We start from the raw sequence: 26,134 nt of genomic DNA, 5'->3' as shown, positions 1-26,134 counted from the left end.
ATAAAATTATTTTTTTTATCCTTCTTATTATGTATTTTTTGCATGTGACAAAATGTGTAATTTTTTTCATCGAAAAAATTAATAACATAAGAAGAATTAAGATTAAATTTTTCATCTTCGTAAGTATAGAGATCCCAATACTATTTTTTAAAGTATAAAAATCATTATGTTAATCATAGTTAATTATAGGAGGTTATATGTAATTACTCTCAAAGACTCACAATATTTTCTATGGTGATCCATTAAGAACTTTATAGGCGATAGGAGAAATATTCATCTAATCAGAGATAATTTAATAAGGAAGATAGAACCGTGATCGATAATTAAGCTCACATGGATATGAACCTAATATAAAATACTAGGTGAATATTCCATTTATGTCGTAGAATATTCTCAATTTAAAAAACCCATCAAACCATAGTAACAAAGGTTAGTTGCTATTTATTAAAAACTTTGACTTCATTTTGTTATTGATATAAGTGTTGGAGGGACTCAATTGGGAACCTCATCTAACCTTAGTTTTTATGCTAGCATTTAATCGAGCATTTGAGACATTTTCAACTCCATTTTGATTTCTTACCCACATAGGCTTCGGCTAAGTTGGGCTGATTTAAATATAATTGATAATTCTTATATTATTTGATATTAGAAGGAGGGTGCATGTTGCAAAAGCATTATACCATTGACCCGCTTAACAAGCACTATATATACGACACTTTGTCTCAACCCACAACACTTTTAATCATGACGGACAAAAGCATCCAAACCTGTATCCTTCGTAGGTGAAAGCATTTCAATTTTCAACACATCTTTCATCTTCGTAATATATTTTTTGAGAATAAAAGTATCTAATGCCTTCAATGAATCCTTCGTAAACAAAAGCATCATAACATCAAACAACCCGCAACCTAACTCACTCAATGGATTCAAAGAACTTTGAAAAGAAGCTTATTAGAATACTAAGTAAAATTGGGATGTAAAATTGTCAAAAGCCAAATAAATAAATTTATTTATAGTCATAACAATTTACGTATATATTATTTATTTCAGCAAAAAAAGATAGCATGTCAACCAAAACCACCGTCCTATCGCTCCTCGCGTCTCCCCCTATTTAATAGACAACTGCCCCGCCACGGCTGCTGCTTCGTTCTGTTCTTATTGGAGAAACTAGGGTTAGGGTTTCTTGGGTTGAGATCGGGATTCAATGGCGACGGCGGCTCAGCAACAAGCGCAAGAGTTGAAGCCGGCGAAGAGGAAGCCGATCTTCACCAAGGTGGACCAGCTCAGGCCGGGCACCGGCGGCCACACCCTCGTCGTGAAGGTCGTCAACTCCACCACCGTGCTCCAGAAGGGCGGCGCTGCCTCCGCCCACCTCCGCCACACCCGGATCGCCGAGTGCCTCGTCGGCGACGAGACCGCCTGCATCGTCTTCACCGCCCGCAACGAACAAGGTGCCCCTCCCCGACCCTTCACTCTTTCTCTATTCACGTCCTCATCTATCTACACGCGATCCAAGGGATTTCGTTGCTTTAGATCTTGTTCGTTCCTTCCTTTGACGAGCTCAGGAAAGGGTGGCAAATGAGGATGGCTAATCTTATAGCATTTGAAGAAAAGGGAGAAAAGTTAAACCTTTTCTTTAGATCTCCAGATTTCCTGAGCAACTTGTGATCTGTTGATCCAGTACGCGTATGGCTATCAGAAAAAAGGAAAACATGCGCTGTTGACAGAGTTGGTAGTCATAGATCGTCGTGTGTTGTGATTGTCGTTTACTTTTGCTAAGTTGGTTTGTGAAGCATTTATTTCGGGGCATTAGGTTGAGAACCGCATACACGGAATTAGAAACCACCTTTTTGTCTACCTCACATTGTAGTGGATGGAACAATGGTATTAGCCAAAGACGGACTATCATTTAATCCATCGAAGCCGGTGATTCAACATATCTTCTTTGTAATTCCATGAGTTAGCATCACAACTACAAGCACTTGTGATGTCACTAAGTTTCATTAAGCTTATATATTTCTTGGATCAGATGGAAATTCAAACAACATATCCAGTTGTGTTGTCGAGATACTGAGATATGTCAAAATGAAACTTAAGGAAAAAAATAATGTATAGATAATATGTCCTAGGAGGTCCCTCTGCGTGTGAGTTAAGTTGCATGGCTTTTATGTGATTGGACTGGTAAACAACATCCAAGCGTATTTCCATGATCGTCATATGTTGGCTGTAAAAGTTGTGAGATTAGTCTTCCATCTAATATTTATTACAAGAACAAGGAAGTGGATGATGCACAAATACTTCTTTGGGAAAGAAATCATAAACCAATTCGTGCACACACAAGTTCAAATTTTATCACAACTTCTGTGCTGTGTCTCTGGTTGCAAGTTTTTGCCCTGTCCTTGATGCTATGGGTTGGCAGTGCCAATGTAAATTAGCCTGCAGAAGGAGCCTACCGGATCATGCTTGTTGTTTAATGGAGCATGTCTTTGTGGTCCTGGCTAATTTGCATTTCTGTTGGAGCCTATAGCTTGCTGCTTAAAAAGTTAGTTGTTTATAAAATCGCACCTACAACATTTAGTTAGTGTTTTTTTTTTTTGCTTAAACTTGATATGGTAGTTGTTTCTTATGCAAATTACTGTTTCAAATTTCTGGATGTCTACTGTAACTACACTAAGGAGATTTTAGTTGAGAAATGGTTAGGTAGGTTCCTTCTCTCAGAGTTGTTTATATGACTTTCCCAATCTTAGAGGTACATGTTTTGAACTTGTATTACTTATATAGACAAAGCTAACCATGTTCTACTTTTACTGCTTGCTACTACTTAGTTGATAAATCATGATATGAACGGAGGATTATGTAGATTCCAAGTTGCCAATAGTCAGTTATTGATCCAAAGCTTATTTTAATCTTTTGCTCCTTTAAGTGAAACAAATTGACGTTAATTATTGAGAAACTCTCTGAATGTACAGTTGACTTGCTGACGCCTGGTGCTACCGTCATCCTGCGCAATGCAAAGATAGATATGTTCAAGGGTTGCATGAGGCTGGCTGTTGATAAGTGGGGCCGAGTTGAGGTTACTGAACCTGCTGATTTTGTGGTGAAGGAGGGTAACAATTTATCATTGATCGAGTATGAACTGGTGAACGTCAGCGAAGAGTGATTCGTTGGACAGGATTGTTAGATGAGGAAGCTTTTCTGACTTTACTTTTCATAGATGTTCAACGTATATGTTTTGGTTGGAACAATATCTGGGGTTATACAAAATCTCACCAAGGCTACTTTTTGTTTCTGCATTGGCGCATATCTATCATAATCTGCTGGTATCTGTAATCAGAATGATGGAAGATGGTTGAATTATCAATCATGATGCACATACAACCATCTGCTGTTTTTTGGGAGCATATGTTGTTTTAATACTCCTGTTAATTGCTTTACAGTTTCTGTTAAGTGCTTCCCCCTGGATTCTGTTCACCTTAACATTTGGGTTTCTCAGTGCCTGAAAAGGACTATGAAATTTCACCTGAGATGTTCAGTTTTTTCTAGGGTAAACCGACATACAATGCATGTGACCATTATATGTATATATGACTTTGATGTTATGTCTATTCAATCGAGATGTTTATATCTTTGGTCATGATCTTGTTTTTTCAGCAACAAAATGTTAAATATTTCCACAGAACAGAACGCTCGGTCGAGATGAAATAGCGGCTGATAATGTATGATCCCTACATGCGGAACATCCATCCCATGTGATCAGCCTATCATGTTTCCAAACAACAAGAGCTTGCTATTTGTGATTACTGCTATAATAGGGGACCTGTGTGTGTATGTAAGCGATCCTGCTATAGCAGCTTCCTTCCATGGATGGTGTTTTGTTTGAGTGGTCCAAGTGCATGTCATTTTTCTCTGGTCTGTAAATTAATCCAAGTTATATTTGTCACAGTGCAGCCACTGTTTCTTCTTCCCCTGATCTTGTTCCTTCAATGTTTTTTGGTGTGTTTCATTTCCCAAATGATCAGCATATACGTTTGGTGTGTTGGACCTCTGAACTTACCACTTTGTTCTGTTTTTTTTGAGAATGTAGCAGGAAATTGAAGGCATGATGAGAAAAGAATAAATCAAATATAGGAGTGCGTATGCAAAAGTTAGAAAGAGAGTAATTCTAGTATTGCATGCTGATCATTTTGTGCTTTTTTTTTATTCTTTTGTAGGAGCAAAGGCTGCATGATTTTGTAAAAGATTTCTTTGGGACTATTTCTCGGTCACAGAATCTTCAGTAATTCTTCAATAAAAAAAAGGTAAATCCACATTTATTTATTTATTTTTCTGTGTGTGAGGCGGCAGCTGAAATCTCTTTCCTGTGGAGTAGAATATTGATCGAGATCGACTCACAAGTTTTGTGCTTCGTGCTTATTATTATTATTATTATTGTTATTATTATTATTTGGGTCACTTAGCTTCACGCAATCAATGGATCGGGTCCGGTTCGATCATCAAATGCGGTCTGAGCCGGTCGCCCGGCCAGGATCAGCAAATGACTCGAATCAGGTTAATTCAATTCTTATTGGACCGGGTGGATTCCATGGGATCTCGATGCCTCTCCAACAAGGAAAGAGAAGGAATAAGAGGGAAAGAACCAAGTCCGGATCATAGTAGAGAAGAGGACGGCCGGCGACAACGGCAGAAGACGAGGACGGGATGGGGGTGGACTACTACAAGATCCTGGGCGTTGACAGGAACGCCAAGGACGACGACCTCAAGAAGGCCTATCGCAAGCTCGCCATGAGGTGGCACCCCGACAAGAACCCCAACAACAAGAAGGATGCCGAGGCCAAGTTCAAGCAGATCTCTGAGGCCTACGAGGTCTTGCGCGACCGATCCAATCTAATCTTCCTCCTCCGTGATCCGATCTTGTCTTGTTTGTGTTAGGTCTTGAGCGACCCCCAGAAGCGCGCCGTCTATGACCAGTACGGCGAGGAGGGCCTTAAGGGCCAGGTCCCGTCGCCGGGCGCTGGCGACCCCGGAGGCGGCTCCACCTTCTTCTCCGCCGCTGGAAATGGGCCCGCCTCGTTCAGCTTCAATCCCAGGAGCGCCGACGACATTTTTGCGGAGTTCTTCGGCTACTCCAGCCCCTTCGGTGGCATGGGAGGCGGCGGTAGTGGTGTTAGGGGCGGATCGAGGTTCCCTGGTGGAATGGACGGGATGTTCGGGGATGACTTCTTTGGGTCGGCCTTTGGCGGCGGCCGGGAGGGCGCGTCGATGTACGCTCAGCAGCCGCGCAAGGCCGCGCCGATTGAGAACCGGTTGCCGTGCAGCCTGGAGGACTTGTTTAAAGGGACCGCCAAGAAGATGAAGATTTCGAGGGAAATTGTGGAAGCTAGCAGGTAAATTTCTCCCATTCTTTGGTTGTCGAAGACGTGCCAAAGCTTTTGCTTGCATCCTTTGTCATCATGCTTTTCTAATTAGTGCATGTCTCTTAGGAAGATGAAATTGATCTACTTTCTCTAATTGAAATGTCATGCTTTTAAATCAATCCAAGAAGATGTGAGAAGTGCAAGTTCATGATTATTTACAGGCAAGTGGATCCATTGGTAAACCAGTAATGGTGTTGTTACTCTTTCTTGAAGAAAGATGATTCTGAATAGCCAGTATCCTGCATTCTTATGGTCAATGATATTTTATTGTGAATCCGTTGATAACTGTAAGGATCAGCCGTATATCTGCTATGTTAAAGTTGTAGTGTTCATTGTGGGATTGTACTTGTTTGTGAATAGAGTGGGTTTCTTTTATGAGTCTCGCGGTGTTGTGCTGCAGAATTTCCTTGTTCTGTTAGTATGGTTGAATCAATATTTTTTTCTTCCATTTGCTAGTTCGTTTGTTTCCCTCAACTGTGTTAGTTTGTTTGCGTATTAGGTGATATGTTTTATAGTATTCATGATTCTTCCGCTTGTTTATTAGTAAACTGCTATTAATATTGTAAACTACGATAAGTGATTGATTCTTCAGCTCTACTTTTATCTTTGTAAGATGATTCAAGAATTACAGGATAATTCGGTGAATACATATATGATAGTAAAGTGGAACGGTGACCGGTGAGCTTTCCTATCGAAACAAATTGACACTTGGTTGTCTCAGTTTGCTCTCAAATAAGCCTAATACTCATCAATGAAGCTTTCTGCTTCTATTTGTCTTGAATCAGCTTTGTTTTCGGATGTCTTTTCAAATAAGCAGTGTATTTCATTAGGTCCTATAAATGCTTTCATGTTTACTATCTAAAATAGGTAATCATACTCATATGTGATTATAAAAACATGCTTCCACAAAATTATTTGCAATTAATGTCTCTATGTTTGTTTATATTTATCTTGATTTTAATTTAAATTTATGTTATATATATGGCTAACATACTTGTGTAATCAACGATAGCTTTGTTGTGTCTGAAAGGAAGTGGAAAGCACTGTTATATGTTACTTCGCATCAAATCTGCATTTTGATCGAGAGGATATGAGTTCTTTTCCTCAAAGTGTTACTTCTTATATGTTACCTGATACTAGTTGAAAGGATATAATGTGATCCTTTTATATTCAAGGTCAAGGTAGCACCTTGACCTCATTGTGGCAGAAATGCAAATAATTGATCTTGTGCAGAATCCTTGGTATATGTTCTCTGAGTTGCTCTCTTTTCTAAAACAACTGCACAAGATGTAAGAACAACCGCACTAGATGTTCTCTGAGTTGGTATCCTTGGTATATGCAAGGATATAATGCTGTTGCCAGCTTTTTATAAAACAAGAGAATGGTAGTTGTAGTAGGAAGCTAATTACTTGGGAAAAGTGTTTTCTGGTTATCAGGTGCTTATATTGTAAAAACTATAGTCATGCACTGGATCTGAACTAGACCGCTCCCTGTACAAGATATAGAGCTGCACTGCACTGTTTTTCCGTGATGCATCTCATTCAGACTTGAACATGTCTTTGAATTAGATATAAAATTAGAAAATGACAGATGCATTTTGAGTTGGTGAGTGGTAAGGCTGAGATTTCCCTTTAAATAAAAAGATGTAAAATTAGTGAGTGGAAAATGCTTCTGGGTCTGGTCATAAGGAGCCACAGAGGTCTGGTTGTTCTGGGAACAAAGGTGCTAGTATGGGAAGATTTACAGTTATGGCTCAAGATTGGTACTAGATATCTCTTTGCATAATGTAGAACTGTTGCGCCAAACTTTCTGGTTCGAGTATCGAGAGCCATTGCTGCAATGCTTATTCAAAATTAACTTTCCAGTTGTATTCTCTTCTGGAATTAATTACGTTGGTACTTTCATGACCCCAAGTCACATTTTCTTCTGGCAGATTTTTTGGCATTCTCTTCTGGAATTAATCACGTTGGCACTTTCATGACCCCAATTCACATTTTCTTCTGTGCTGACCTTGCGATTGAATGGCAGATTTTTTGACTGATGGTTAACTGTTACACATATAGTCTTCCATTAGGCAATCTAGATCAACATTCTGATCACTCTACAGGCTCAACACTATGCTTATTTTAATTTTCATTTGAATATTTTGATATTTGTTATGTTAATATATTTCTTACTCCTGTGTGATGCAGGAAAACAATGACAGTGGAAGAAATTCTGACCATTAATATAAAGCCAGGTTGGAAAAAGGGTACAAAAATTACTTTCCCAGAAAAAGGAAATGAAGCTCCCTATGTTATTCCTGCAGATATAGTCTTCATCATTGATGAAAAGCCACATGATGTCTTCACGAGGGAGGGAAATGATCTGATCGTGACACTCAAAATCTCTTTGGTCGAGGCTCTGACTGGATATACTGTTCATTTGACGACACTCGATGGTCGCAGCCTCACTATCCCCATAAACTCCATCATTCATCCTGGTTACGAGGAGGTGGTCCATCGAGAGGGTATGCCAGTTCCAAAAGATCCCTCCAGGAAAGGAAATCTTCGGATCAAATTCAACATAAAGTTCCCGACATGGTTGACGCATGAACAGAAGGCTGGGATCAAACGTCTGTTGGCTCAATAAGAAGGGATATAGCGATGCTGCTCGAAGTCTAGTGCTGAGAATATATGCTAGGGTGAGCTCAAAAGCTTGAATGGCTTTGAATCAATGTTTTTTTGTAACTTAATTTCGATATTATTTGAATACCCTGATGAATCAAAAGCTAGTGCATCTTTGCTTTGTTACAGAAGAATGAGTGCATCCCTGATGAATCAAATCCCACAATAACTTGTAGTGCATTTTGTGCGGACATTGAAAACTGTCACCTACCCAATATAGTTGATTTCTTTGCTTCACTCATTATTTGGACTTGCAGATGCATTCACTTTGTCTTGATCATTGCTTTTCTCGATTCTTTTATTCTTCTTCTGTTTTTTTTTTCTTTTTTCATATTTACTATTGGGAAAACTTTCTCTCTTTTTGATGAGTCTAATTTCATCAGTTTGTTTTATTCTTTGTCAAAGCTATATGTAATTGTTCATGAATAAGAAACTATATGTGATTCTCCTTGTCATTGCACAAGTTCATAAAACTTGATCCTTGTTTTTTTTTTTTTTGGTCTCCTCGGAGACATCCGATAAAAAAGCTATTGTTTTTTTAATGAATTTTATATATTTATAAAAATATTCTCATCTCGGTTGTACATAATTTTTAAGTTGCTTACTTTTTCATCAATTTCTGCTCAGAAATTTTGTTACAAAGGTAAGTGATTAAGATGTGATTGGATCTTAGGATTCTACTACTAATGCTCATGATCTTTACTTACTAATTACTAAATCAGGACATTCAACGAGACGAAATGAATAGTTGCAGTGAGGCTGTTTAAGTTATTCTCACTGTAAAAATGTAAATGCATTTTGAGTGGCGGATATATACTCATGATCTTCTCTTCCATCTTTCCTTGATGTATATTAAGTAGAGGGCAACTCCGACGACGACCACAGGTTACCTCTGGTTAAAGATTACATAACCCCAACAGAATGCTTATCTCAATACAGTAAATGAACACCATACAGTAAAGAAACTCCTTAAGGACGAAAAACTTTGTACATGTTTCCACATTTATCATCAATCATTACACCTAAGCCAGACTTCCATATTTTACGAGTGCTTGGTTTCCATCTCATATTGGAATTTGGTAACCACATCCATAAGATGCAGTCCTAGCAAACTTGGGTAACACTATATGCACAACTCAATTAACAGCATTAAAAATTGACTCTATAGACAGAAAATAAACAGTGCCCACAAATCATACGGCTTCTCAGAAAGAGAAAGGGTTTCCTTCATGTTCGGGTTCTTCTGTTTGAACAGCTATGCACCGAATCCATGTTCCACAAGCTCCTGTTTATGTTTCAGAGCAGTGAACTTCATGTAATTTTCAGATTCAGTTTCCTGAATTTCTTGGCTCCGCAAAACGTGAATCTTTCCCTTTGTACGGACCATCACCTTATGAGGAAACATACTTCAGCGGGCTGGTAGTACTCTTGGATCGTTTCGCACCTCTTGCCTGATCTTTGCCATCTTCAGTGTTTTCCATAGAGCCCGTACCAAAGTCATCGTCTCTAGAACGTTTATGATGAGAAACAGTTCTGAGTTTGCTGTCGAGTGCAGTCTCGACTAGAAGTATGGATGTCAGATCTTGGTGGAGCTTATCCAGTTTGCCTTGAGTAGCTTGTAGCTGTAACGACATGACCTCCGCTCTACGGTTGGCCTCAGCTTGAGCAGCACGTTCCGTGGCCAAAAGGCTCTCAAATACATGGACTGTGCTGGATCTTTGTTCATTACTCTGACACAACAAATCCTCAATTGCTTGCTCTCGTTCCTCAACTCTTCTCTCAAGTGATGAAACCTTCGACAAGGCATCAGACTGATGCAGCCTCTCTATTTCATCCGTCAACTTTGCTTTCTCGTGCTCCAAGCTATCAATTTTCTTTTCAACTCTTTCAATCACTGCCAATCGTTCAAGTGCAAGTCGTTGTGCTTCACTTTTGTCCTTCTGGATAATAACTAATTCAGCCCGCGCAGCATCAGCCAACTCAATTGCCATCTTTGCACCTCTTTCAGCATATTTAATCCGTTCTTCTGTTTCATCAATTTTTTTTATTTCAGCTAGGAACTTCTCTTCAAGATGTTCCTTTTCTTGTTCCAGAATTTTGCTTTGGTTCTCATGTGATTGAGCCATCACCTTCATAGAATCCACTTTCTCAAGCAATTCTTTGATTTCATTCCTCAAGCCCAAATGTTCTGATTTATGATGTGCTACTTTTGATTCCACATCCTACAAATACAAAGTGCACCATCGTCTATGTTATCAGTAACTGTATCATAAACCTTAGTCAAAAGAAATGAGATCCTTGAGTGTGAAATTACCTCCAATTGCGTACCCATGGTACCAATGAGGCTCTCAGTGTTCTCCAGTTTTGCATTCAAGTTCTTGATTTCCTCTTCCTATTGCATCCAATAGATGTTGAATCAAGCTTCTGACAAAAGAATCATAAAACAATATATAAGCAAAAAAAACATTAACCTTTTCCAGCAACTCAGTGCCCCATTCTTCTCTTATCACATCTTCCCTTTCTAGTGCCTTGTCGTTAGCCCATTCCTGCACTAATCCTGACCTCTCCAGACCTGCTTTAGCTTCTCCAGCAGCAATGTCATATTTCTGTTTCCACTCCAATGCCTCTTCTTGAGCAGATATTACCTGTTCATGAGCAACAGCGAATCTCCCCTCGGTAACAGTGTAACTAGATTCAAGAATTGTTTTTTGAGCATAGAATTTCTCTTTTTCTCTTTGCAACTCCAAATCACGTTGATCATACTTATTTCTCCAATCAGAGGACTCACGTCTAACATCATCAAGATCCTTGGACAGACAAATACAGCACTCCTCTATCGTGCTGCATTTGCTTTTCAAGTTCACAATACGAGAACTTAGATCTTCAGACATTCTTTTCTTATCAATGATCGCATCCTCATAACGCTTCATATATTCAGATCTGTGCTTTTCATTTGCTGTAAGTTGCTTCTTCAGCAGTCCCAATTTGTCTTCATTTGAACAGCATTTCAATGCAAGAATACCCCTCTCTGAATCAGTTTGATGTAATTGCTTCTCAAAAACATCCTTGATGGGTCCTTCCAAACTGCAAGACAAAGAAGCAAAACTAGAAGATAAAAGCTTGGAAAACAAAACAATGTCGACCCAGAAAAGCTTGCCAATTATGGAACCACCAAAACAGGTCAAAAAGTTCTACACATAAAGAACTCTTTCATAAATTCATATAAAGGGTTAATTGGACAGCCATGAAGCGGCTGGGACACAACCCACCAGACTGACATTGATTTAAATCAATGTTATAGCTGCTCCAAACTGAGCAACTTATGAAATCTCTTGCAACCAATAATTGCTATATCAGAGCAAAAGAATGCAACATGCAAAAAACAACAACTAACCACTCAAATAAGAAGGTAGCCAATGTCTTCCATTTGCTTGGACCATGTGAAGATGATTCATACTCAGAGATCAGATCATTCAGAACCTGATGAAATTTCAATAATATTGAGGTCTTAGGTACATATGATACAATAAATTAAACCATGCAGAATGTGTCTATCAGTGTAAAAATTGATCATGTGGTGAGAGAAAAAAAGAGAAAAATAAAGGGAAAGGCAGCTAGGCAACTAGAAGGGATGTAATAGACTGATATACAATCCAAATGACAGATAATGACTTCAATGACTGCATTGTATTATTTGGTGCAGTATGTCAACAAGTGATCCATATAAGAGCTCTCGATATGCCCATAAAACCCTACTACAACCCTACTTTAGAGTGTTTAGAGATTTATAATCACTTGAGCAGTCTAATTGCGACCTTGGATTTAAAAATTACCGGTTTAAAATTCTTAAATGCAATTAGCAAAGAATGAAATTTCGACCATGTTGTATTTCCTTTCATAGTCGTATCTAAAATTCATAATTAAACTTTCAGATAAACATAATGGATCCTTCATATCGTTTCAAATTAAAATACAAAATTTGTCTGCATTGTTAAAAAATCAAGCTAGTAGATCAAATGTAAGCATCATCAAGCATATAACCTCCACTTCCCAATTCCTCTGCCTATATTACCTAAGCACATAAATTACAGCGAACAATGACCAATACTCCTAAACTAGCTCATTATTAATTTGCAACTTTGGTACTTATATGCTCACCTTAATCACCCTGTCAACTCTAGCATCAGCATCATGACAAGCTTGTCTCAAGTTGTTTTCCATACTTCTCACGGTATTTGAGCATCTCTTATCGGCCTCCAAAAAGGCTGTCCTCTTGTAGTCCTGCAAAAGCATTCATCAGAATTAGTACCTAGCATGACAACCAATTTTTATATATTAATATATAAATGAATGCAGATGCCAGATACAAATGTGATTAGCAGGTTTAGGGTCTCCTGACCACATCAGCAAATTTCCGGTTAGATCATCCAAAACATTTGTACAAACATGATAAATTTCTAATTTAAAAAACTAGGTGATTGGATTAAGTTATGGCCAAGATTTCAAACGGATTACAATCTCACTCAGCCGATTATCCTAAATCTCAGAAATTTCAGCTGGCATGTTTTCTTGAATTTAGCTGAAAATTAATACATCCATTTACTCCATGTCTTTCTTACATCCATTAGATGTTTTAAGGTGTCACAGCTTTAATGTGTTAGAGCTTCTACTTTTCCTATGCCACATGATATAGCATACAAGAAGCTCATCTCATCTACTGCCAAAAATAAAAGTATTTAAGGACTTTAATACTTAATCTATTAATTTTCTAAATCATGCTGAAGTAATCTCAATGAGGAAGCTTTGTGATTTCTCTATGTTTTACGTGTGATCAGCAGTTATTCTATTTAAGCTTTGCTGAGCATAATAATGACAAACAATCTTGAAAAGATGCAAGCTCTAAACCAACCAATACATTTGACCTTGTTCTTTGTGGGAAAGGACATCCAAAATGAAACAGAGCCAATTCTATCAAAGGCTTTCTTAAACACAGCTTAAAATTTTAAGCCCAATACATGTTCCTTGACTACTCCAAGACTACAAAAGTTTGAGTCCCTTCTTTCATAGATCTTTCACTCTCTGTATTCAAATACGTCCAACAAGTAAAAGGGTCTCAAAAGTCATAAAATGTATGAAATTTATGAGGCTTCAGACCCTTTTCCCAAACCTATAAAGCTTGCTCTAGGAAGGCAAAACACTGGGAGAAAAATTGTGGTGTATTTTGCTACTTGTTTCCAGCATGGAAAATACTGAACTGCACCGGAGGCAGATACCAGCACAACACTCCTTATGTCGAACTAGCACCAAAGATGTAGGGAAATGACATGGGCTGGGCATTTCTCATGGTAGTCTGCACGATGATACTGTGCTTTAAGCAATGTGGACAATACAATCAAAAGAGAACAGACATATGTTTGTGATTCTATAAACAACAATATACCTATAACTGATGCCAATGATCATATCCGGATTAAATCTGGCACATACCTCAAATGTCTTTCTGAAGAAGTTCTTAAGAAGTTTCTCATAATTTAATCGTGCTGAACCAGCACCCACGGCACAAGTATTAAAGGCAGCAAGTGATTTGTGAACAGCATCTTCATGTACTTTTCTGAGAATAGCCTGTAGATGAAGTTAGCACCCATGAAAGTCCAAAAAAAAGTTGTCATCCATTTATCATCTATGGTGTCACATCACCTCATCAGCTGGCCTAGTGCGATCAAAAGATGACAAGTAAATCCCAGTCGCAAAGTCATATGCCTTTCTGCATTCCAACTCTTCAACACTCTGTAGTCAAACAATACAAAAAAATAACAGTTTAAGAAAAGTGAAAAATGTATGCCTGAAATTCTAATCATTCATTAGCTACTAACTATCATGAGGGCATACTATCACAGAACTTGAAAACCAAAACAGTAAAGAAATTTGCTAATACCAAGCAGAGTAGGACATTAACGTTTCACTTCCATAAATAGAAATTCAGAACATAAACAACTAAATATGCCTACATAGCCTAGTGTTAAATCCTCAAAAACAAACTAAATCACTATGCAAACATTTTGACTGGATTATGTAATAATAATATAAGCATGTTAAATAATTTATGTGATGTGAAATCCAAGTATCATGATGGATTTGTTGTTTCCGTGTGTAGTTGTGGTTGCAAAAACCTAGCCATAAAGAAACATGATATTTATCTTAACCATGCAATGAAACAACTCCAATATGCTAAAGATTGACTTAAGGGAAAGGAATGACACTTAGTGGTATACCTCTTGCCACAGGTTGTATGTACTGGTGCAAGTGGTAAAGATTGACTTGAAGAAACATGATATTTATCTTAACCATGCAATAAAACAACTCCAATATGTTAAAGATTGACTTAAGGGAAAGGAATGACAATTAGTGGTATACCTCTTGCCACAGGTTGTATGTACTGGTGCAAGTGAGAACCAACTTGCGGACAACCAATATACTAAGAACCAAGCAGACCAAGTTTTGATGTTTTAACCAATCTTAATCAACTTTATCAAGACAAACTTAAAATCGACTCTCTTTTTAATATGTCAAAACAGGTCTAACATGGTAGATCACGACCATTAAATCGTGCAGGATCCTACCTTGAAACCCTTGTGTGCACACCTTCTCTCAGGCACAGGTGCTGGAGGAAAAAGAGAAAGAAGTGCACTAGAAAAGGATAAGGAATAGGAGGAAGCAAAGTGGAAGCAGGAAAGGTAAATTCTGATGCATTAGTTGATACGACTAAATGGACTCACCACTAAACTATGAGATATAAAGTATGGCTTGCTTTGCCTAGGTTATTACGCTAGTATACTACAAAAAGCTAATTTGGAAATTGGTACCTAAGCAAATATAAGACACCCGATGTATGGATTAGCAGATCTAAATAGGAAGTACCTACAATGGATGGTGCAAGGGGCAAGCAAGATCAACATGGAGCCACCAATGTGGTTCACAAGTCTTTCAGACCACCAACAAGAGATTAGGGAAGGTCTATATATTTCACATGTGGATCCTAATGAGAATGTCACGAATTTGAGTCAGGAGATTGAGAGGATCAATTAATCCATCATCAAGAATCAATGTTAGGATCAAAATATAAGACTAGAAAGGGTTAATATGCATGTCTTGAGCATAAGCATTTCGGTATGTGTTTGAAACTTGTTTTGTCTGGATCAATTGGCTATTATATCTTATCAAGTTGTGACAGGAGTGATGATCCCAAAAGATTTTATAATTGCTCCCTTCAAATGGGCTCAAAGCATAAAAATGGCTGCCACAAACACACTGCCATTCTATTCAAAGTTTCAAACCAAAGAAAGTTTGCTAGATTGATCAGTGATAAATACCTTTGAGATGACGAGCCTCAAAATATTTGTTTCAGAATTACAATAATTTTCATTTACATTAGGATAATTGCACAAGGCAATTTTCTAGTAATCATTCTTAAGAAGTCTAGCTCCAAGATTACATGAAAATTCTGTTTTGAGCCAACAACATTATTGCAATCGAAGGAACCTAGAATGCGGTGGGTCAATGTCACAGCCTTACCTTCAAATATAGAGACTGTCTCAGGTCATGATGGAGCCATTGTACAAAGGTCCACCCTCAAATGTTAATAGTTTGTTATGGTCTTGATATTTTGAAAGTTGTAAATATAACAATTGCTTTTTGCAAAGTTTTGTACTGTTCACACTAACTGACCAACTTCGTAAGAGAAGAACTGCTTATAATATTTGGTGATGTCAATGACACCCTAGAGAGGTATTTCATCTTGTTGTTTGTAAGTTGAACTGTGTGGCATAAGCTCAACAGATTGATTATAGAATGTGAACAAAATAGACCATATAATCAAGGTTTGATTTGATTGAGTTTGGACAGTTTGGTTTCCAAGTAAAAACATGGTTTGATTTGAAGAACTCACAAACCAGCTTAATAAGTTTTTGAATCCCTATAAACAAGGCCCATGAACACACACAGCCTGCAAGAGCATATGAATATTATCAGATCCATTAAGGTTCTACAATCTGATAGGTCAAGCATCATGACATACAAACAAATGCACAAAAGAACAAGAACAAGAAGACACATCTCAAGCCATTGTCCACAAAAGAGTAAACTATATCATAATCATATGAGTATGTAAATATTGACAACTTGATAAACCTGCCATGAGGAGGATATCGTAGGGACAGCCCCATTGTTGATAGCATCCAGAAACAATTGTGTGATGCCAGCAAGAACAGGACCTGTCATGACAATGTCCCCTACTTGTTTAGGCCTGGTTCGCTCGAAAACAAAATTCATCAATGCATCAAGGCCTGATCTGAATTCTTGTCTTAATCTTGCTACCTGCATGACGAAGAGAGTATATTTTAAGCTAATATGATCAATGATTAAAAAAGAAAAATTAAAAGGCAAGTCTAATATCCTCACAGGAACTTGATCAAGGCGTTGGAGATCATTTTCATCATTTAATGGCCTCACAAGTGTCAAGCACTCTCTTTCCGGAAAAAGAGCACAAATTGACTCCCGAATCTGTCAGTGTTTCATGAAATAGAACAGTAACCAATATGATAATATGTAACTGTTACATGTAAGAAATTTGGAATCACTCCCAAGAGAAAGTTGTTATTAGCTAGCTAAGTAGCAAAGTTGAATGTCTCCAAGAGCACTAAGCAAAATACCTCATTCTTTGCCAATACATCTTTTCCTCCACCCTGCATGGGCCTTAAGGCCAACTCTAGGTAATCACGTGGAGTAATTTTGTTGTTATCCTCAGACAAATCCAGATAGAAGTCCTAGAAATCATAGGGTCATCCACGGTAATCAATATGAGTGGTCAATCACTTCACAAACCTAAGCAAAATCTCAGTCTCAACAAGCAGTAAAAATGATATAATTAGCTTGGTAGGCAGAATCACCCTCAGAAGCCAGACAAACATCGGTGAAAATTGACCAAGTTCAGATACCATAGACATTCTGTCAGTTGCTCTAACACGGATATGTTTAGTCATCTCAGTAACAAGAGATAATCGATCAAGTGCAGCCTCATCTATGCCACCCATCTGAAGGAGATAAAACAGGAAATACAGAAAACAAACCATTAGTAATTTCTTATTTGAGAGGCTGTGCTGATAACAAATTTGGTGTGAGCTAATCAGGATTAAATGAATGCATAAGATCTCCAACTCATAATCTCCACCTTTTCCATGACCACGAGCAAACTGAAACTCCAGAAAAGGAATCTGTACCTGGTTATAGATGAATAGGCTTGACAAGAGAACAGCCAAGGAGAATATCTGAATGCTGTATGTTCCCTGTAAAAGAAGGACGAGGAAGACACCACTTTAGACACTTTGAAATGATTGCTGAAGAGCATGATGACATAACATATTAGATAGGAAATAGCAACTATAGCATTTAAATTGACATTTACCATAAAGTATAGGAAATAGGAATTGTAGTTTTTAAGTTGACAATGCACATAAAGTATAATGCATCACACAAATATTCTACTACAGGCTTTAGTGAAGGAACACAAAGAAATCATTCATAACATGCATTGCTCATATAGTCCAGTGCAGGATCAAATTACAAGACAAGTCCTGATTAGGGTAAAACATGAGCAAGAATCTAAAGCAAACAAAAAAAATAAATTTCAGTGTTCCCATCATAAAAATGATACACTTGTGCAGGTGCTTCAACAACAATGAGAATTAAGCCATAATATCCCAATTATTTGGGGTTGGCTGCATAGAATTGTTGCCACCACATTGAGCTCTATATAGAATAATATACTTAGATAAATTAAGAGAATTCAAATCTTTATTTACAAAATCATTTAAAATAGTCTTCCGTATCTCCTTCTACCTCTTCTCGCTCTGCAAGTATTAATTATTTCACCTATCTTAACTATAGCATCTATAAATCTCCTTATTGCATGTACATACTATCTTAAGTCATTGTTCCTCATTTTATCTTTGATCCTCTAAATATAGTTAAATCTGATTGTTTATAAATGAAAACATTTCCTTTTATATCTTCTCCATACATTTATCTTTTCATTCTTAGTGATATAAAAAATTTTATATTTATTGATTTTTAACTGTCTAACACGCAAATACATAAAGCATTAATATCCTAACAGCTAACTTATAAAATGTTTCTCTTGACCTAAGAGGTACCTATTGATCACACAAAAACTTCTGATGCCTCTCCACTTTAACCTCATTTTATCTTCATCAATCTTTTCATCTTCTTGAATGATCCAAGATACCTAGAAGTTTTACTTATTTGAATTTTTTGTCTATCCAATTTAACTATATCCCCAGTTCTGTTAGTATTCAACTTTGGTCAATATTAATTCATCTCATGCATACAAATAATCAGGATACACCAAGGGGCAGCGACACTGATTTCAGATGATAACTATATCCTCGTATAATGCCAGTGAATTCTTGACATGGCAAGCATGGCATAGAAGCACATACACAATCTGTTACTAAAACCCAAGGCCTGCCATACCGAAGCGTACCGCCCATACCGAGCGGTATGTACCGGTCCGACAGGTTACCAGTACGCGGACCGCTCGGTACCGCTACAGTGCTACAGTATTATACTGTAGCACTGCTACAGTATGAAAAAAGTATAAAATTATTCGGTACACCAAGGTGTACCGCTGATACGCCCTGATGTACCGCCCGATACACCGGTACTATACCGTACCGAGCCCGGGTCGAAATGCCGGTACGGTACGGTACGACGAACCTTGCTACAACCCAGAGATTTATATTTCGCTAAACAGTATGTACCAATCTGATAGCATATCCTATCATGAACCCACCTATTTCAAGCAGTTTGATACTATCATTTTTTTATTAAAATATATTTTTTTTAATGCCTCGTCACCTAGGACTCGCAACTCGTAAGGTTCCTCTCCTCTGTCAATGGCTCGACTATCGATGTTGCCTGCCACCCACATGCTCACTACCCCAGCCGGCCTCGTCTATGGTACATCTCCTACTCTTCTTCTTCTCTTCTTCCTCCTATTCTTCTTCCTTCACCAACTCTTCCTTCTTCATTCTCCATTATTCTTCTTCCTTCTTCTTCTTCCCCTTCCCCAACAGAATGATATTATGGTACATTCTGACATGTCATGTGTCTTTACACTAGAATGTATTGGACTTGGACTACCTGAAATTGAAAACCTTGCTTCAACCTAAGTTCCAAATCACTAACATGCGCTCAAATTATTCTGATTAGCTTTTTTAGATCAAACAATATGAGAATTGTCCTCTAGAACCCAAGCCAACATAATAGTAAGAAATCCTTTACGATTATAGTATGAACCATGATACGTTAAAAAAAACTATAATTATCTAAGAGAATTACAAGCTACAATTTATGAACATTATTGATTTCAAGTTCATAGGCTTATCAGGGATGATATTGAATATATATGTTGTGATATTTAATCATAAAAATTGATTGGTTAGAGACAAATAACATGATCAAGTTAGATTATATTATGTACTGGATCAGCCATCCACAATCAACCTAAATGTCATCATACCAAATTCCTAATTGTAATTAAAGGATCAGATATATCATTCATCCAAATTAAGCATCAAACATAAAGGATTTTGATAATGACTACAAATTCAAAATGTGCATACTTCTGGTAGTGACAATTTCACCAGTCAAAATATTTTGGTCCTTACATGTTTAATCTGTTACAAGAGTGTTATATTATATATATACACACATATATCCATTAGTTTCCCACTGTTTAGTCAAATAAGTTTCTGACTCTGATGTACTTACAACATACATTAGTGAGCAAAATCTTTAACTATGATATTCACAAAAGACCCTTGTGACTAACATGCTGGTTACACTTTGGCAAAGATTCAAAATTTAATGTTAAGGTCCTCAAAGTTGTTGCAAGCAGCAAGATCAAATATTAATGCATTGATACACATCACTCAAAATGAAAAGGAATATTACCAATTAAAATAAATTTTGATACGCATGTTGCAAAAGTAAAGCACTAAATCATAAAGATGAGAAGCAAAAAGAAGAATTTAAGTTAATATTGAAAATGATGTGCATAATTTAGGAGACACAATTCAGGCAAGCTTATTAACAGAACATTATAGTTCCAAAAACATGATCCAATTTCTTTGATAACTGACCCAAAAAGATCACAAATTTATTGTAATTTGAACCATACATTTGGATATTAACATATTTAGCTGAAGAATCTTCAAGTGAAATTCTTGATACACTCAAAGATAACGTTTAGTTTAGAAACCATTTCATTGTTCTCTTTTTTGCATTGCCCTTTATTCCTAGCATGAACTAAGTTAACTCTAGATTTTTATTAAAATGATTTCTTGCTACTTATGAGATGTCTGCTACGGGATTAATAACAACCAGAAGAACAAGAGATACAGTATCAAAGAGAGATAGATCTTATTAGAAAACATTCACAATATTCATTCCAAACTTATCAAGAAGTATAAAACATGGTTCATCAACATTGAATAGACTATTAGTATTAGTGCAGAAAAGATTGAAAAAGTTATCATCATATCAGTTTATTGTCTAACACAAGTTGCAACTCACTAGACATTTACCAGTATTTAAACATAAATGATGTCCATTTTTGAAAAAGACAACAACTTTTAATAATGAACATGAAACTGGTTGACATTTTTGAATGGCAACCAATCAATATCCAAGAAGAGATGGTTAACTAGCTTAATTAATTTTTTAACCCAACAGATGAAGCATGACATGTTAGTTACCAATCTATAGATTCATTTCAAACCAAATTAAGTTGGTAAATAAATACCAGCAAAACCTAAGGATTATCATTCCTACTAAATAATGTGAACATACCTACCATATGGATTATATGAAGCTGCAGTGCAAGTGAAAATTTAGGAAAAAATGTGTCTGTTGATGGCAAGAGCATGTACATATTTTACATTGTCCGTAACTTTACATAAATATACACATGAATGATTATCAAACTAAGGCATGTAATGTTAACAAAGAACCAACAGTTTCTGACCGTTTGATCATAAGCATCAATTCCTTCACTATCCAGCAATAGAAGATTATATTCAGTTCCATCAATAGCAGTTCTCTTTAAAGGTGCACTCCACATCCAAAGTCCCTTGGTACATGGTCGATGAGTTGAGGCTACTTGGAACCCACAGCTCCTTCCTAATAGCTACCAAATTTCAAAGATGGAAATACATGTCAAAAGTGATATAGACAATCCAGAACATATGATTTTATGCTGTATTTATGATGGCAAAGAAACAAAAACTTAAGAAGACGCCGAAGTAAGATAACTTGACCAATCAATCTAACCAAGAAGTTATAGTGACAACATTGCCACCTGTTGTGAGAATACTCATTTTAACCTCTGAACCCTCTTGATAGAGATTGGTTTCAAGGTGTAAAAAGTTGTAAGAATACATCAAGATGATCTTTATGATATAACGTGTAGGATCTATGAAAATGAAAGCTGATGGGGCATCATCAGATAAAACACAAAAACAAATACGAGCACAAATTATGTTATCAAGTAACAATTAACAACAACGACAAAATCACAAGTCTCAACTATTTATGGTCTATGGATCTTTTGCCCCCATTGAGATATCTAAAAAGTCATATATTAGGTTAAGAGTATTTAAATCTTTATTTATAGTTTCTATTAAGGTCTTTTTTGGTCTTCTTCTACCTCTTCTCGTACTACTAACGGTAATCATTTCATCTCTTCTAACTCCTGCATTTGTAGGTCTCCTAAGCACATCTTCATATTATCTTAAATGATTCTCTTTCATTTTATCGACTATAGAAGATATATTTAATTATTCATGAATAAAAATATTTGTTTTATCTTTGCTAGCAACTCCGTGCATCCACCTTAATATTTTCATCTCAGCAACACATTTTTTTATATATGTTATTTATTAACTACTCAACACTCAGATCTGTAATTAATTATTGATCTATAACTATCTTATATTTTTTCTAATCTCAAAGATACCAGATAATCACACAAGACTTCTGACATCCCTCACTATTTTAATCATCTTGTTTTTACTTTATGAATGATATCATCATTAATCTCTTTATTTTGTTGAATAATTGATCGAGATACCTAAAGTTTTTAGTTAAAGGAATATTCTCCTATCTAGTGTATTTCTAGTATTACGTAAATTGCAACTCATATATTCAATTTTAATCATGCTTAATATTAAACCTTTAGTTTCTAAAGATTATCTTCATAACATAACTTTAGAATTAAATCTATTAAGACTCTCATCAACTAAGATAATATCATCAGCAAATAACATAATCCAAGGAGGTCAATCTACACGTGACTCATAAGTTCATATAATATCGATGTGAAAAAGGTAAGGAATTAATGTGGATCCTTGATGAACCTCGATGTTACTAAATGAAAAAGAAATCTTATAAATTATCCTTAATATTGATATATTACAACAAACCCCTTTGACAAATCAATCCCAACATGCCGATAACAACAATCCACTTCTCTGAAACTGTTAAATTCACTAGTTCAATGATGATACCAAATGTCACTTGAATGGGTGCCAATCCTATGCGGCAATAATTTAATTGATAAATAACTCATATATAAAGGGGGCAAGGCATTGGTAAGGATTATTTTGATTAATTCATTTTCTTGCAAAAGACTCCTTTTTTTTTTTTCTATTTCTTGTACTCATTACGACTTGAGCCTCAAAGAGGGACCACCTAAATTGATTTCCTGTAATCCTTTTCCTTGGTATGGAAATTGCTTTGGAGGTTCCAGTAAAGTGGCATGCAAAACCTATAAAGTAAGGCCCTAGTTGGATCTTACAGCCCAATAAGGAAGGATAACCAAGCCTGATCTGAATTAATATCACATGTGATCTTGAAGTCAAAAACCTCAAAGAAGTCTTTTTGGCATGTTTGTGATCTGTGTATGGAAATATCAACTGAAAAAAGGGAAGACTCAGACCATGGTTCAGTGTGCTACCGAGTCTACACAATATCGTTAGAAAAATTCCAAGTATCATGATGTACACAACTTTGTTGCAAAATTCAAGTATCGTTAGCAAAATTGAGACTACATAGAAAGTATATTTCATTCAAGATCAGAACTTCATTGCATATCGGAAATTGTTTCACCCACCCAATGATCCACAGACACCATAATCGATGATCATTAGTAGCCGATTGGCAGAACTCCTTGAAGAGTTTTTGAGTAAAAAGAAAGATAGCAAGCAGACTCCCCAGATGTCAACTACTACTAAACCCTACTCCGCAATATGAATGTATTCAGTGCAATTTTTATTTTTCACAAAAAGAAGCCTGAGCCTTGCATAATTCTCTTCGCGAGAACGAATGAGACAAATGCCGATCAACAAAATCAACTAAAACTTGAGAGGAAGCACAAGAGATCACATCCCATGACTCCACGAGAAAACGGAGAAAGTGGGGGAGAGGAACCTGATTGAGGACGAAGCTCTTGCCCTGCCGCGCGCGCCCGCAGACGGCGACGACGCCGATGGGGCCCTTGACGAGCTGAAGCGTGGCGACGGCCTCCGGGTCCATCCGGAACTTGCCGTTGTCGTCGCAGTACACCAGCCGCAGGGGCCTGGCCGGGCCGACCGATCCGGGTGTGACGCATGCGGACGCAGCATCGTAAGGGTTAGGGTTAGGATTAGGGCTAGAACGAGGGCCGGATCTGGGGGAGGTGGGGGCGTTCTTGGAAGACGGAGTCGAGGCGGAGCCCCCGCGGAATCGAAGCATTTGCATCATCTCGCTCGGCTATCACTTCCCCTTCTTCCGGAGAAGATTGCGCTCTCTTTTGGCGGACGTATATTTGGCAGCTTTTTATTGCTCGGGGAAGGGAAAGGGAGGAGGCAGCGAAGGAAGTAAATGGAAAGGGAGGGAAGGAAGAGAAGCGAGTTGGACGGGCGCCAGCGGGTTTAAAACGACGGGGAGATGAGCAGAGAAGGATGGTTGAGATTTGTTTACGTGTCCGCGGAGCCGATGACAGCCGTGAATGAGTCGGTCCGGTCGAGCTGTAAAGGTTTCGTAGGAGTGTTGATAGGGGTTTAATAGTGTTTCCATGTAAATTAGTAATTTAAGTAAATTAGTAAGTGATCGAATAAGTTTTAAGTAATTTATATGTTTTCACAATCCCATCTTAAATGCTTTTATTATTTTTAAAAAAATTTATAAATATATATAAATATTCTCTTCATCCTTCTCCTCCTCGGACGGACGAACAACGTCGACAACAAAATTAGAGATCATAGAAAAAAAATAAAAATATAAGGCACGGGAGTTGTAAATAGTAAATTATAAGAATTATCAATAGAAGAATGTTCGGGATTAAAGAAATTATTCAGAGGAATTACAAATATATGGTATATTCGTATGTACCAACACACCCAAAATTTGATAGAAAAATAAAAAATTAATATTTTTCTCCTAACTTTTTAGTGTATAAATTAAAATTAAATACAACTAAAATATATAGCTATAAAATGAATATTAATTCAAGGGTATAAGAATCAAAAATTAAAATTCTTATTGTACAATCAATCCTCCATGAAAGAAAGTTACTTTTGAATTACTTTTAAAGAAAAAAGAGTTAAGATGTTAAAATATATATTAAAATTCTAATATTTGAGTAAAATAAACTATCGAAATAACATTAATATATACACTAAATTGAATGACAATATTTTATAGCCAATAGATCCATCCTTTAATATTGTATGTAGATTTATCGGACCAAATCTTGAAATCACTTCCACGATAAATTATATTGGTAAATCATTGTCTCCTTATTATAAACAACAATGTGTCCTAAGAACCTTTGGTGGGTGGGTTACAGCATCAAAGAATAGGGAGAGATTTTTATAAGCTTAAAAGGGCTCCCAATTGTCGAATCGATGATTGTGGGCTCGAAATGATCAATTTTATAGCTCGATATTGATCAAATCTATTGAGTACTGCATCATCGGTGCTTATCATCCGTTTCATATCATTTTAAATTATATTTGTGATTGATCTAACTTTAACAATAGTCACAACTCGACATTGTTTTTGTTATTCTTTGTCGACCCTTAATGTTTATTGAAAGAACGAACCCATGTATGGAGAAAGATGGTACTTTTATATATATAAACATTTGATTAAAAAAATTATAAAAGATAAATATTTTTTTATAAAAAATCTCAATTTTTTTATATTTTTCTTAGAATATCTCTAATTTTTTAAAAGATTATATTACTTTGGTCTCCGCCTCATCGATCATCACACCTTCTTTCACTGGCTACACCTTAGGTGTTGTCTGTGCGTTACCAAAGCATCGCTAAAGTTTCACCACGAGGCTCTCGATCTTCGTCTCCACCAATGTTGTTGCTATCACTTCACTCCTCACCTTCACCTTGAATGCCTCTCGTTATGTCATCTTCGAGGAGAGCATCCTCAACCTCCAAGATTTCGAATTCATTATATTGAAAAAGTGTGCTTTTGCTTACTTCTATCCCTTGGTATCACTCGATCAAGAGAACAAAGTAGCTAAAAAAAGGAGGCGTGGACGAAGCCTTGTAGGGTGGCATATGTGGGGAGGAGGAGGAGGGGAAGCCCCATTGTGATCGCCTCATTTTCCTTCCCTAAGGTCGATAATTATTATGCATATAGAGGGCAGATGTAGCGCCATGATTTCCTCCTTGCCCTCAGCCTTGTCCTCCACCTCGATACCATCAAGCAATAGCGAGACCTTGCAACAAAGCAAAGATAGCCACGTAGTGATGATGGTCGATAAGACAAAGGGTCAGAGTGATATCGTCTTTTACAAAATAAAGAGTATTTTACATAAAATAATAATAAAAACTTTTTTTTTGAAAATTTTATTGATAATAGATCATCACCCAACATGAATATTTTAATTATGTTATCTCAAAAACAATATACCACAAA

The 26,134-nt window shown here is 36.8% G+C and overlaps 3 protein-coding genes across 4 annotated transcripts; 2 read left to right on the top strand and 1 right to left on the bottom strand.

Annotated features, from left to right (window-relative positions):
* The first annotated feature begins 1,124 nt into the window (after positions 1–1,124).
* On the top strand, positions 1,125–3,289 carry LOC135631657 (uncharacterized protein At4g28440-like). The gene is made up of 2 exons (XM_065139403.1): positions 1,125–1,451; positions 2,970–3,289. The coding sequence occupies exons 1-2, from the start codon at positions 1,205–1,207 to the stop codon at positions 3,158–3,160; spliced, it is 438 nt and encodes a 145-aa protein (XP_064995475.1). The 5' UTR covers positions 1,125–1,204; the 3' UTR covers positions 3,161–3,289.
* Positions 3,290–4,595: 1,306 nt separating this feature from the next.
* LOC135631655 (uncharacterized) lies at positions 4,596–8,209 on the top strand. 2 transcript variants are annotated; one of them, XM_065139402.1, is made up of 3 exons: positions 4,596–4,863; positions 4,930–5,384; positions 5,576–5,724. In XM_065139402.1, the coding sequence occupies exons 1-3, from the start codon at positions 4,699–4,701 to the stop codon at positions 5,601–5,603; spliced, it is 648 nt and encodes a 215-aa protein (XP_064995474.1). In that variant the 5' UTR covers positions 4,596–4,698; the 3' UTR covers positions 5,604–5,724. The 2 variants fall into 2 exon arrangements, with proteins under 2 accessions (XP_064995474.1, XP_064995473.1); XM_065139401.1 differs by lacking the exon at positions 5,576–5,724 and adding an exon at positions 7,607–8,209 and having other exon boundaries at positions 4,598–4,863.
* Positions 8,210–9,301: 1,092 nt separating this feature from the next.
* On the bottom strand, positions 9,302–24,087 carry LOC135631654 (uncharacterized). The gene is made up of 14 exons (XM_065139400.1): positions 23,645–24,087; positions 21,183–21,344; positions 17,356–17,421; positions 17,026–17,169; positions 16,789–16,902; positions 16,538–16,639; positions 16,268–16,453; positions 13,778–13,867; positions 13,568–13,702; positions 12,239–12,361; positions 11,475–11,560; positions 10,552–11,164; positions 10,395–10,472; positions 9,302–10,302 (listed from the first exon to the last, which is right to left on the bottom strand). The coding sequence occupies exons 1-14, from the start codon at positions 23,954–23,956 to the stop codon at positions 9,472–9,474; spliced, it is 3,042 nt and encodes a 1,013-aa protein (XP_064995472.1). The 5' UTR covers positions 23,957–24,087; the 3' UTR covers positions 9,302–9,471.
* Positions 24,088–26,134: the final 2,047 nt, after the last annotated feature.

Source organism: Musa acuminata, chromosome BXJ3-2, assembly GCF_036884655.1.
Source record: "Musa acuminata AAA Group cultivar baxijiao chromosome BXJ3-2, Cavendish_Baxijiao_AAA, whole genome shotgun sequence".
NCBI lineage: Eukaryota > Viridiplantae > Streptophyta > Magnoliopsida > Zingiberales > Musaceae > Musa > Musa acuminata.
This window is presented reverse-complemented; position numbering and strand designations above follow the sequence as displayed.

Bases quoted from the DNA above. Each gene is read 5' to 3' on its own strand.
- LOC135631657 (XM_065139403.1), top strand. From the start codon at position 1,205: ATGGCGACGGCGGCTCAGCAACAAGCGCAAGAGTTGAAGCCGGCGAAG. The intron at 1,452-2,969 runs GTGCCCCTCCCC...CTGAATGTACAG, and splicing joins CACCGCCCGCAACGAACAAG to TTGACTTGCTGACGCCTGGT.
- LOC135631655 (XM_065139401.1), top strand. From the start codon at position 4,699: ATGGGGGTGGACTACTACAAGATCCTGGGCGTTGACAGGAACGCCAAG. The intron at 4,864-4,929 runs GTCTTGCGCGAC...TGTTTGTGTTAG, and splicing joins AGATCTCTGAGGCCTACGAG to GTCTTGAGCGACCCCCAGAA. The intron at 5,385-7,606 runs GTAAATTTCTCC...TGTGTGATGCAG, and splicing joins GAAATTGTGGAAGCTAGCAG to GAAAACAATGACAGTGGAAG.
- LOC135631654 (XM_065139400.1), bottom strand. From the start codon at position 23,956: ATGATGCAAATGCTTCGATTCCGCGGGGGCTCCGCCTCGACTCCGTCT. The intron at 12,362-13,567 runs GTATGTGCCAGA...ATGCTTTTGCAG, and splicing joins TCTTCAGAAAGACATTTGAG to GACTACAAGAGGACAGCCTT. The intron at 10,473-10,551 runs GTTAATGTTTTT...TGGATGCAATAG, and splicing joins GCACTGAGTTGCTGGAAAAG to GAAGAGGAAATCAAGAACTT.